The following is a 13,184-nucleotide window of genomic DNA, read 5'->3' as shown; positions in this document are numbered from 1 at the left end:
TATCCTTAAACAACTGGTTTTTCCCCATCTCCTCCTCAAGTTATACTGACATCAAATATAGTGAAAGCAGGGGTTATACTGTGGGGGAGGGACATACTAAGCAAAATAATTTTTTTTAAAAGCACTGGAGTTACAGACAGAAGGACAACACGTATTTACTGAAAACGGTCTATTTTCCAAGGAGACAGCACTGGTTAAGTCCTACAAGACGTTGGCGAGTCTCTACTGATTGCCCCATCACTCTGGGTAGGGATTTGTTCCATGACAGAAGCTGAGGTTGTCCCTCATTCCATTGCCTGAGTGGCATTTCTAAAAAGTTCCCTCTGGCTGTCCCATAGATTATTTTCTATTTGTGTGTCTCACTTACCTACCTGACTCTTCCCAGGAGTGTTTTCTTAAATTATTTTATTTCAGCTGTCCCCAGTTTCTAGCATAAGTGCCTTACATCAAGATGTTGTTCTACAAATATTTACAGAACAGACTGAAAGAGCATTCCAGTATTTTCTTTGTCAAGGTAAAAATGTTAGGTAAGAAAAGAAGCAGTTAATCTACAAACCCCAAACTGATCTTTTCTCCTAGATTCGCCTGGCAGCTTGTCTCCTCTCTTAATAATTTTTTTCATTTACATCTACTAAAATGCAAAACACTGAATCAGAACATATTATTTCCCATCTGAGATTCTATTTCTCCTTTTAATTTCAGTTTCGTGTGTGTGTGTGTGTGTGTGTGTGTGTGTGTGTGTGTTATGTAGTCAAAGTCTTCTTTTTCTTTTAATTTGCTGTTCCTGGGGCTTGAACTCAGGGCCTAGATGCTATTCCTGAGCTTTTGTGCTCAACATGAGTGCTCTATCACTTCAGCCACAGCAGCACTTCTAGCTTTTTCTGAGTAGTTTATTGGAGATGAGTCTCAGACTTTCCTACCTGGGCTGGCTTCAAACCTCAATCCTCAGATCTCAGCCTCCTGAGTAGCTAAGGTTACAGGTGTGAGCCACTGGTGCCCAGCTTAGTCAAGGTCTTACATATGTATCCCATACTGGACTGGAACTTACTGTGGGGCCTATGCTGGTCTCAAGCATACCATTTTTCTGCTCTAGTCTCCATAGTGTTCAAATTATAGGCATATGCCACCATACATGGCTTGCTTATTTTTTTAAGTACTCACTCATTCACTTGTCATTCATTCATTCATTGTGCTATTGGAGTTTAAACCTAGGGCCTTCGGTATGTTGAATAGCACTCTAATTGACTTACATGCCCAGAAACTTTTAATATTGCATAAAATTAATGCATCTATTGTACTTTATTTCATTTATCTATTTTGGTGTTAATGCTGGGACTTGAACTCAGAGCCTTTCTCTCTTGCTTAACTTTTCTGCTCAAGGCTGGTGCTCTTATCACTTGAACCACACCTCCACTTTCAGCTTTTTGCTGGTTAATTGGAGATAAGAGTCTCTCAGGTTTATCTGTCTGGGCTAGCTTTCTACCACAATCCTCAAATCTCAAGTTTCCTGATTAGTAAGGATGCTAGCCATGAGGCACATTTGCCCAGCTTAATGCACCTCTTTTTAAATAGGACTAACACAACAACAAAAATGAGCAGTCCCTGATTCTCCTTTGCTTACCTATAACATCTGAACAAAATCTTCCAATAATTGTATAAAGGTAATATTTTTTTTTACTATTTCTTGATTTTATTCTATTTGAGGTATTATTTAGCTGTCTCTTTCTAAAAAAGATTGGTGTCTTTTTCACATCTCCTACCTCCCATCACAGTTATAAGACATATTTCCTTTCCCCTTTGCTACTTCCTTCACATCTCCCAGCACCTATTCTGCTTAATATATTGTATGTTTTTATTATTACATAAGCTTGTAGTTGTCACTGTAATTATGTAAACATTATTTACTCTATGTTGTGTGTGTGTGTGTGTGTGTTCTGGTACTGGGATTAGTAATTGTTGTGTGTGTGTGTGTGTGTGTGTGTGTGTGTGTGTCTGTGTCTGTGTCTGTGTATGTGTGTGTTCTGGTACTGGGGCTTGAAATCAGTGCCTTGCACTCTCCTTTGCTTTTGTTTTTGTTCAAGGCTGGTGCTATACCACTTGAACCAGATCTCTAACCCTGGCTTTTTGTTGTGTAAGTAGATAAGAGTCTCTTAGATTTGTCTTCATGGGCTGGCTTTGAACCTTGATCCTCATATCTCAGCCTCCTGAGTAGCAAGGATTACACGTGCCCAACTATTATTTTTTTAGAGCTAGCTTCCAGCATCCCCTTTCTTCCTGTTTTGTACTGCTATGGGCCTTCATTATCATTCTCGGCACTGTGAGGATCATATACATAAAAGTGTCCAATCAGAATTTCTTAACATTTCTATGAGAATTGTTTTAAGATTTGCACAAAAGTAATTTGTATCAATTTAGAAGCTCTCCCAGATCTCAGTAGATTATTTCTGGCTGTTCACCAGCAAGCTGAACAATGGAATTGAAGTGCTGAGATGGGGAGGCCCCAGTCTGACTCTAAGGAGTACCCTGCCTCCTGCAGTTTGTCTCCTCTGCTCTTTAAAATTGCCCTAGAAGTTCTACAGTTGTGTCTCCTCTTGGATCCAAATCTTTTTGCTTTAGAACAGCTTCTGTTTTTTGATGGCATTGGGGAAGACATTCCATTCTTCCTCATTGTATTTAAGATTATTTCTGATCATTGTGTATATATATATATATATATATATATATATATATATATTTATCCATTGATTTTCTTTTCCCATCTTTTACTTCATTATGTTTGTCTTCGCTCAGAACAGGATCTCACCTTTTATATGTTCTTTATTGGCCTATGACTTCCAGGTTTTAATTTTATTTTTTCTCTCTCTCCTTGGACCGTAGCCACTGCCTTTTTAGGAATAAGACATACCTATGAATGTGATGACATTTTCTGGTATGTTTTGGTAAGAAGTTCTTATGACCCACAAGGTTTCTGCCAAACTTGGATTGACTGCTGTTCGTTTTGCTGGTTGTCATTTTCCCACAGTAGCTTAGTACTATATAGGTGTTCTGGGGGTGCCAGCTGCTGCATACCCTTGCTCCACAGTTCTGCGTTAATTCCTGCCTCTGAGTTTTTGTAACTGTTAGGTTATTGAAGCCAAGGAAATAATAAGTAAATAAATATTTTTTAAAAGAGAAGGAATAACCTATAATCTTTTTTTTTTTTTTTGGTGTGCCATTCCTGGGATTTGAACTCAGAGACTGGATGTTGTCCCTGATATTTTGTGCTTAAGACTCCACTTCCTGCTTTTTGGTGGTTAAATGGAGATAGGAGTCTTGTGGCCTTTCCTGTCTGGGCTGGCTTCAAATTGTGATCCTCAGATCTCAGCCTCCTGAGTATCTAGGATTGCAGGTGTGAGCCACCAGTGCCCAGCTTAAAGTGTTTTTCTTACTGGTTTTGTGCAAGAATAGTGAGAGCCATAAGTTTTTCTACATAGTTTATATAATTTAGAGATAACATTAGTAGGATTTGTAGGTTAACAGTTAATCATATCCTTTAAATTGATATTTCTATTAGTATTTATTTTTTCTAACCACCTACTATCAGTGGTAGAAGCAAGGGGAGACAAGATCTTAATTACTTAAGCCAAAATATTAGGTGTCTACAGTATAAAAAAAAGAAAGCTAATTACTACAGGCATACAGGATGTCTAAGACTAGCTTCTAACTTCAAGTTACTCTACTGCAAGAGAGATAAGACAAATGAGGATCATAAAAGATAGAGTAAACACAGTATGATAGTTCTAAATAAAATACTGTAGAAACTCAATGGAACTGAACTTAAAACCAGTTAACTGAAATCAGGAATGACATTTGAAAAGCTATTAAGTAGGCAGTGTTCCTCTATGTGTGGAGAGTGGAATCTCTTTTATGTATCTCATTGTGATTTACAAGTTCCTTCCCAAGTGAAACTTATAGCATAATGGAAAGAGCATGGAATTTTTCATTGTATTCACAGTTCCGTTTTTTCATTTGTTTGGCCTGAGTAGCATTAGGATCACCATGAACTGCAGCACATATTGCAATTATATCTTCCCCTCCCATATCTTAGCAGAAGGAAGTCCAGTCCCTTCCTCTTGGGGCTTCTTTTTCCTCCTGAATTGTCTACATACCCCAAGAGATTTAAGTATTGTGACCTGAGAGGTAGTCAGTCCAGCTTCCACACCCACAGGGTGCTACTAAAACCAGGCCTGCCGATCATCTGGGAAGGTAACCCTGACACACTGCTAACCTCACTTCCTGGTCTGCTCTACTGCTTTAGGAGAGGATACCATTTTGCTCGGCTCACATGGGGCCCCTCTTAGATTCCCAGAGCACTCCCACACTGCCCATTTTTGTAATGTCAAGTAGCCTAGAAAGCTCTTGGTCAGGATCTGTTTAGACTCCTTCTTCTCATACCATGATCTCTTAACTTCCTTCTTTTCAGAATCCACCCCCAGGTATCAGAGACCTTCAGGTGCCAGCACTTTCATTCCTCCTCCTTTTCCCCAGGCATGAGGTTAATCACCCATCCTCCCTACCAAGGCTGTCCTCTGTGAATCATGTACCTTAGTCTCCCAGGGAAAGGGGCTCAAGGTGCCCCCACCCACACATCTTGGGTGGGGTGGAATATGAGCAAGGGTGCTACTTGTGATTCAGGGCATACTCTTACTGGAGAAAACGAAATCTGTGTTGGGCACCTTCTTGCTAATAGCATCTGTCAGATTGTGTTAAGAAAGTTGAAAGAAGCCCGGCGCTGGTGGCTCACACCTGTAATCCTAGATACTCAGGAGGCTGAGATCTGAGAATCATGGTTCAAAGCCAGCCCGGGCAGGGAAGTCCATGAGACTCTTATCTCCAATAAACCACTCAGAAAACCAGAAGTGGAGCTATGGCTCACATGGTAGAGTGCTTGAGCTGAAGAGCTGAGGGACAGAGCCCAGGCCCAGAGTCCCATGACCGACCCCTCCCCCCCCAAAAAAAGAAAGAAAGAAAGTTGAAAGAGCCACAGAAATGTGATTACTGTTGTTACATGGTCTTTCCTGTTGAAGTGACTTTACAGGTGGCTCAGTAGGCAGTATTGGACAAGTGACCTGACATTCCAGCCTCACTTTTGTTTCACCCTCTTTCTTTCTATGTTAACTCCACCAGTCATCCTTAGACTTGGCAAGGCTTTGTTCCCTCGCTGAGTGTCTACAAACACTCCCTCGCTGAATGTATAGGTAGTTTTTCCCTCTCTATCCCACACAGGTCCTGCAGTGTCTCATCTTTGATACCTAAGACAAGTCAAATTCTCCATTATGTGAGTTCAGAAAGCCTTGTTATTTTCCTTCTCAGCCTATGCCACAGTAGAAAAGCTTTAGGTGAATTAGTGGCCACTGGCTTCATACATTTTTTTCTGGACACCAGCACCAAGACTGGTTCATCCCTAAAAATGGAAGTATTTTGTTCTGTGTTTCTCAGAACCCATCCTGCTGAATATCTGTTAAATTGTAGGTTGAGTTGAAAGATAAGTTCACTTGGCTTTTTTCCTGTCTTCTTGAATGGAAAATTTGTGTAATTTGAAACTAGTAAAAATCTGCTTCTTTATCATTGTTTACTGAGTTCAATATAAGCGTATAAAAGTTTGATATTTCTTTCTACAAAAAACAATAAATTATGTACATGTTAACTGTTAAGAAGGAGGGACTTGTGTTACAGAAAATTTAAAATTTGTGTTTAAAAATTTTTTACTATTAAGTAAACCTTCTATCATTACTTAAACATAATGGTGACCTCTAGTGGATACTTGGCTAGCTAACTGAAGACGAAGAAGCTCCAGGCTTACACCATCACAGTTGTGTCTTCCTGATTAGCATGGGATCTATTTCTTTGGCTTTTTGTTACAGATCACACTAGGATTTAGCACTTATAAAGAAGACTTGGGAGCTTGGAAAAGCTACAACTGGAGGCACACCTAAAGTGATAGCACAAGAAAGCTGAGCAACAAAAATAAAAAAAAACAAAAACAAAAAAAAGCAAATGCTGGGTGCCGGGGCTCACAACTATAATGATATGACTCAGGAGGCTGAGACCTGAGGATCACAGTTCGAAGCCTGCACAAAGAGAAAATGAGACTCTTATCTCCAATTAACACCTGGAAGTAGAGCTGTAGCTCAGCTGGTAGAGCTCTAGCCTTGAGCAAAAAAGCCTAGGGATAGTGCCCAATCCCTGAGTTCAAGCTTCAGAGTCAGCATAATAAAACAAATGAAAATAAAGGGCTGGGAAGGTGGCTCAGTGGTAGAGCGCTTGCCTTGCATGCATGAGGTCCTGGGTTCGATTCCTCAGCACCACATAAGCAGAAAAAGCCGGAAGTGGTGCTGTAGCTCAAGTGGTAGAGCACTAGCCTTGAGCTGAAGAGCTGAGGGACAGTGTCCAGGCTGAGTTCAGGCCCCAATACCGACAAAAAAAAGGAAAAAAGAAAAAAAAGAATTATGGAATATCTGAATACATCATTTCAAATACTTATGAGACTTTATATCCCCTCTAATCCTTATGCTTATACACAGAGTTTTTTCCACATAGAATGGTAATATTTTATATATGAAATGTTGTATTCTTTCCATTGCCTAACCATTATTTCATTTATATCCAAGTGTCTTCATAGTCTACATGTTTTTGTCTTCAATGGCATATATTATCTCAACGTGTAGATACGTTTAATTAGTTCCATATTTTATTCAAAACATGGGAATTTGTATTTTAGCGACCCAGGTAATTTCTGAGATCTGGTTGCAGTTTAAAACCCCTGGGCAAGGAAAGATTTGCCTTTTGGCAGCATCTGCTATCTGAGATTGCACAGCATACTGAATAATGCCCTTCACCTTACCATTGCCCCAGACATTTCCCTCTTCTTCCTTGATAAAGCCTAAGGTACAACGGTTTCATGCTCTATTCTTACAGGTAAGCTAAGGTGTGAGAATAAAGAACATAGTGTCTTTCACCTTTCACCTCAAAATAAACATCAACTTGCCATTTGCTTTAAGGAATGAAGAAAAGGAGGTAACTGATTTTAGACTAGTAAGTCTTGCTCATGGTATCATATTTGTCTAGGAAGGAAAACTGAATATTTTAAATGAATAGGTCATGACCTTCAAATTATGAAAAATCCAATATTTTTCTCCTTTACACTTTGTCATTTCTTTGAATTTCTATAATGGACATCTCTTTTTTTGGGGGGGGGTGCCATCTGAAGCTTGAACTCAGGGCCTGAGCTCTATCTTTGAGCTTTTTTCACTCAAATCTGGTGCTCTACCATGAGACACAGCTCCATTTCTAGCATTTTGATAGTTAATTGGAGATAAGAATGTCATAGACTTTCCTGCCTGTGGCTTTGAGCTGCAATTCTCTTAGCCTCCTCAGTAGCTAAGATTAGAGGCAGTGCCAGGCTTGAAAATATAATTTTGCAATCAGAAAATGGAGAACTTAAGGTCAATGTGGTAGTATACACATGTAATCCCAGCACCCAGGAGGTGAAGGCTGGAGGATCAAAAGTTCAAAAGCAGCTGGGCACTGGTGGCTCACATCTGTAATCCTGGCTGCTCAGGAGGCTGAGATCTGAGGATCATGGTTCAAAGCCAGCTCAGGGCAGGAAAGTCTTTGAGACTTTATCTCCAATTAAACACCTGGACTGGAAGTGGGCTGTGGCTCAAGTGGTAGAGTGCTAGCCTTGAGCTGAAGAGTTGAGGGACAGCACCCAGGCCCAGAGTTCAAGCCCCACAACCAACCCCGCCTCCCCCCCCCAAAAAAAGTTCAAGACCAAATAGGCTAGATAATGAGACCTTACCTCAGACAAGCAAACTCTTCAGTATCTAGAAAATAAAATTTATATAATTGTTTATAAAGATTAGCCACAGGGTTTTATCATTAAGTTCTCCTGTTAGGTTTAAAGTGATTTGATTCCTAGGAATTTAGTGTTTTCTTCTTTGCAAACTTGTACACTTGAAGCAGATGTATGACTCTCAGAAATTTGTGCCTCTTTGGTCACTGAGGAATACTCACTGGATACACTTACTGAAACTGCAAACAACATTTCTGATAAACTATAATGAAATGCTTGTCATGATTTTAAGACCTCAAAGAGCCCTGTCTGCTTGGACAGCTAATTCCTGTGAGGACTGAGATCAAAACTGCAGAGTGTGTATTAATGCTGCTCCATGAACAACCTGGTATGTGGCTTTGTTTTTAGAACTGGTGCAGTAGGGCGCTTGGCTCCATGTCATTATACTCTCCATTCCTATCAGAAGACTTTGTTTGTGTTACATTTTCTTGGGGTTAGAGCTGTGATAACCTATAGCTAATCCTGAGTGAAAATGTGCAGTTTTTCCAATTCTTCCTTAAGTAAATACATCAACTCTTGTTTCCTCTATCACCTATCATTTCTTTGTAATTTTATTATTTAGCCCACATTATATTTTTTCTAATCTAATTAATTGCATTGAGAAACACCACCTAAAAGAGATGAGAGAACAGTGTATACACACACACACACACACACACACACATCCTGTGTTTAGCCTCTTTGAAGTAAGAATTTATCTTCATTTTTTTTAACCCTTTGGATAATTAACTATCAAATTTGGAAGCATGTTTCTTAGTAGAATGATTTGGTCTGTTCTGCCTATTTTATTAGTAAACTACCAGTGGCAAGTAATTTAGTTGTAGCTTCATTATGACAAAAATAAAATAATCATAAGGGCTGGTGTTTTAAAAGTTGGTGTTTTCCCTCAGACCATTTTTTCTGCATGTTTACAAGCAAAGCAGATCTTCTATGTGAATATGATTTCCTTCCTGTATTCATTATCTAACCATATAAATAAAAAAGCCCCCTATGAGTTTTTGTTCTCTATTTAAAGTTGTTAGAATCTATTATAAGTGATTCCTGAATGAATGGCCAAAGCATTTTTTGGAATGGCTTTTGGCAATATCTTTTGCATGATGGCTGGTGATTGGGTGTTTATAGGTTCTTTTTCCTCCACCTTTAACTGTTCGTTAACAGCTGACTCCAAATCTTGAAGTATTTAACTGTTCCTAAACAAATTATTAATTCTAATTATTTTGAGTCAGCTTTTCTTTTCCTTTTGTTAGTCTTGGGGCTTGAACTCTGGGCCCAGGCGCTGTCCCTCGGCTCTTCAGCTCAAGTGAGCACTCTACCACTTGAGCCACAGCACCATTTCCAGTTTTCTGGCGGTTAATTGGAGATAAGAGTCTCACAGATTTTCCTGTCCAGGTTGGCTTTGAACTGTGGTCCTCAGATCTTAGCCTCCTGAGTAGCTAGGATTACAGGCATTAGCCACTGGCGCCTGGCTTAGAGTCAGCTTTCTTTTAGCCTTTTTCTTACCCTCTTTGGCTGCAAACTAGTAGAAATATACCTTGGGTTTGTATGCTGGCTCTATAATTTTTTTTTTCCAGTAGTGGGGCTTAAACTCAGGCACTGGGGACTGTCCCTGAGCTCTTTCCCTCAAGGTTAGCACTCTACCACTTTGAGCCACAGCTCCATTTTCAGTTTTCTGGTGGTTAATTGGAGGTAAGAGTCTCATAGATTTTTCTGCTTTGAACCACTATCCTCAGATCACAGCCTCCTGAGCAGCTAGGGTTATAGGTGTGAGATACAAGTGCCTGGTCTGGCCTGTGATTTTAAGTCTATATCTATCTCTGTTCCTTTTCTGTAAAGAGAGAAAACCAGTAGTTCTAATTTCATAGATTTATTGTGAGGAATACATAAAGGGCCAGGTGTTTTCTTAGATATTAAAGACCATACAGATCTCTATCTTAGCTACTCAGTGCTGTCTTTACAATGTGAAAGTAGCCCAATAAATGTGTTTATAAAAACAATGGAGTTGGACATGGTGGGGCATGCCTGTAATCCCAGAATTTAGTAGAGAACACTGTTAGCTTGAGTCACAGTAGCACCCTGTCTCCAAAAAAAACAATAAAAAGCAGACAATGGACTACATTAGGCTCATTGGGCTATAGTCTGTGGACCCCCATCAAGACAAAAAAATAACATGTGGAAAATACTAAAAATTCAGCATAGCTCTTCTGTGAAATGGAATATCAATTGATTTTAAAATTCAGTTTATGCTGGAGGACCAAGAGAGAGGGTGAATGAGTGTGAAAATGTCATGTATGCATGTATGAAAATAAAACAATGAAATCTGTTGAAATTGTTTTAAGAAATGGGAGGGGAGATGAGGGAAACAGATGAAAATGAGTTTGATCCTGTGTGTGTGTGTGTGTGTGTGTGTGTGTGTGTCAGAAATTTCCGCCCTCAACCATGAATATATACTGATCTTTTAAAAATTTAGTCTACAGCCAGGCACTAGTGGCTCATGTCTCTAATACTAACAGTCTAGCAATACAAGAGGATGAGATCCAAGGATTGTGATTTGAAGTCAGTCCAGGCAGGTCCATGAGAATCTTTTTTATTTTTTTTTTTTTTGGTCGGTCATGGGGCTTCAACTCTGGGGTCTGGGCACTGTCCCTCAGCTCTTCAGCTCAAGCCTAGTGTTCTACCACTTGAGCCACAGTGCCACTTCCAGTTTTCTGAGTGGTTTATTACAGATAAGAGTCTCACAAACAAGACTTTCCTGCCTGGGCTGGCTTTGAACCATGATCCTCGGATCTTAGCCTCCTGAGTAGCTAGGATTAAAAGTGTGAGCTACTGATGCTCAATGAGAATCCTAACTCTAATTAAGCACCAAAAATGCCAGAAATGGAGCTGTGACTCAAGTGGTAGAGTGGTAGCTTGAGCAAAAAAGTTCAGGGACAAGCTGGGCCCCAGGTGGCTCATGTCTGTAATCCTAGCTACTCAGGAGGCTGAGATCTTAGGATCATGGCTCAAAGCCAACCCGGGCAGGAAAGTCCGTCCGTGAGACTATAACCTGCAATAAACCACTAGAAAACCAGAAGTGGTGCTGTGGGTCAAGGGGTAGAGTGCTCACCTTGAGCTGAAGAGTGCAGGGACAGTGTCCAAGCCCAGAGTTGAAGCCCCCCCACAACTGACAAAAAAAAGCTCAGGGACAGCACCCAGAACCACACACACACACACATACACACTTCAATATACAGCCTTAGAAACATTTTTTTAAAAACCTCAGTGTCTGAAGCATGTTCTTCTCAGTTAATACATTTTTTTTGTGCAAATTCTTTATTGTGATTAAGTGATTACATACACAAATTTCACAGTATTTGGGATAGGGATGTTTAGTTAAAGTCACAAACACATTCTAACTTTCATGGGGCAAATTGTCTATTGTAGTCTATAAAGTTTATGAGTTCTATGAGCTTTGACAATACAGTTATTTCTTCCACATCAGGTGATATATACATTTCTTTCCTTTTCCTTAGTGTCAGCTGTTCCCTCTTTCCCACTCGTTCCCTCCCTCCCATCACTGTCATTGAGTTGCTTATTTCATTTTGATCAATGTCCAGTGCAGCTGATGGGTTCCACTGTTGTATGTTTTTCCCTGATTCCCTCTAGTTCTGTGTCCTCCTAGTTTCCCTCCGGTGTGCACATATATACCATCAGTTAATACATTTTATGATGAAAGGCTTAGGAGCTGTAAGTATTTCCATATCCACAAAAGCACATTCATGCAGAATATCCCCAAATATTCTCCTCTTTGCTGCTTTAACAACAACAATATATAAAAAAATAACATAGAGGCTGGCACCGGTGGCTCATGCCTATAATCATAGTTACTCAGGAGGCTGAGATCTGAGGATGACGGTTCAAAGCCAGCCCAGGCAGGAAAGTCCATAAGACTCTTATCTCCAATAAACCACTAGAAAACTGGAAATGGCGCTGTGGCTCAAGTGGTAGAGCACTTGCCTTGAGCTGAAGAGTGAGGGACAGCGCCCAAGCCCAGAGTTCAAGCCCCACAACCGACGACAATAAAAAAAATAGAGGGTCGGGAAGGTGGCTCAGTGGTAGAGCACTTGCCTTGCATGCATGAAGCCTTGGGTTCGATTCCTCAGCACCACATAAGCAAAAAGAAAAAAGCCGGAAGTGGTAGAGTGCTAGCCTTGAGCTGAAGAGCTGAGGGACAGCGCCCAGACCCAGAGTTCAGGCCCCACGACCAGACCCCCCAAAAAATTAAAAAATAAAAAAAAACAACATAGAGCTGGGGCTGTAGTTCAGTGCTAGAACATGTGTAGGGCTCTAGATTTGATAAAGCACTATAAAAAGGAGGGGAAAAAACTTAAAAAACAAAAAACAAAATACCCTCCCCCTTAAAATATTGCAACTATTTTTAGAAGCCATTCTTTCACATTTATTATATTTTCTATTAGTCTGTTAATACTTATAAGGTATTTTTAGTCTGTCTTTGCATCATATGTATATGTATATATTACAACTAATCTTTTATTACATATAGGATAATAGTAAATACCTCAGAATGTCATAAGAATATTTGATGGTCTCAGAGTGATAGCTGTGATTTGATAACCATTTTCCAAACATCTTTTTTCAGAAACTGACTCAACAGTACAGAAAGAACATAGAAACCAGACACCTGGTCCACCTGCAACTCAAACTTCTGCTCCTTCTAAGTACCATCGAACTCGATCTGGAGGAGCCAGGGATGAGCGATACAGATCAGGTGAGAAGGAATTGCAGAATTACCATAATTACTGACTGGTATGAATTTTGTATACTTGAGAGTTATATAAATGACCAATGTGGGTTTTCTTCTCGGTGGCACCAAAATGTTTATATTAATTTACTCATCAGTTGTTGTTGTTGTTGTTTATTGTTGGGCATGGAGCTTGAACTCTGGGCCTGGGTGCTGTCCCGCAGCTTTTCAGTTCAAGGCTCTATAACTTGAACCACAGCACCACTTCAGTTTTCTGAGTGCTTTATTGGAGATAAGAGTCTCACGGACTTTCCTGCTAGGACTGGCTTTGAACTGCGATCCTCAGATCTCAGCCTCCTGAGTAGCTAGGATTATAAGCATGAGCCACCATGCCCATCTCATCAATCATTTATTTAGTACCTACTACGTGTGAGATACTACTACATTCAATGTTTGTTGACTGTATAGCTCTTCTTCTTCCTCTTCTTCTTCTTCTTCTTCTCTCTTTCTCTCTCTCTTTCTCTCTTTCTCTCTTTTTCTTCTTTCCTCCTC

General features: G+C 40.0%; 1 protein-coding gene across 1 annotated transcript in view; it reads left to right on the top strand.

Annotated features, from left to right (window-relative positions):
• Dip2b (DIP2 disco-interacting protein 2 homolog B (Drosophila)) overlaps positions 1 to 13,184 on the top strand; it is a 130,413-nt gene that overhangs the window by 13,467 nt on the left and 103,762 nt on the right. Inside the window, exon 3 of the mRNA XM_013018690.1 lies at positions 12,531 to 12,659. Coding sequence (XP_012874144.1) covers positions 12,531 to 12,659 — 129 coding nt within the window. The remainder of the gene's footprint in view (positions 1 to 12,530; positions 12,660 to 13,184) is intronic.

Source organism: Dipodomys ordii, unplaced genomic scaffold (assembly GCF_000151885.1).
Source record: "Dipodomys ordii isolate 6190 unplaced genomic scaffold, Dord_2.0 Scaffold42, whole genome shotgun sequence".
Classification (NCBI taxonomy): domain Eukaryota; kingdom Metazoa; phylum Chordata; class Mammalia; order Rodentia; family Heteromyidae; genus Dipodomys; species Dipodomys ordii.
This window is presented reverse-complemented; position numbering and strand designations above follow the sequence as displayed.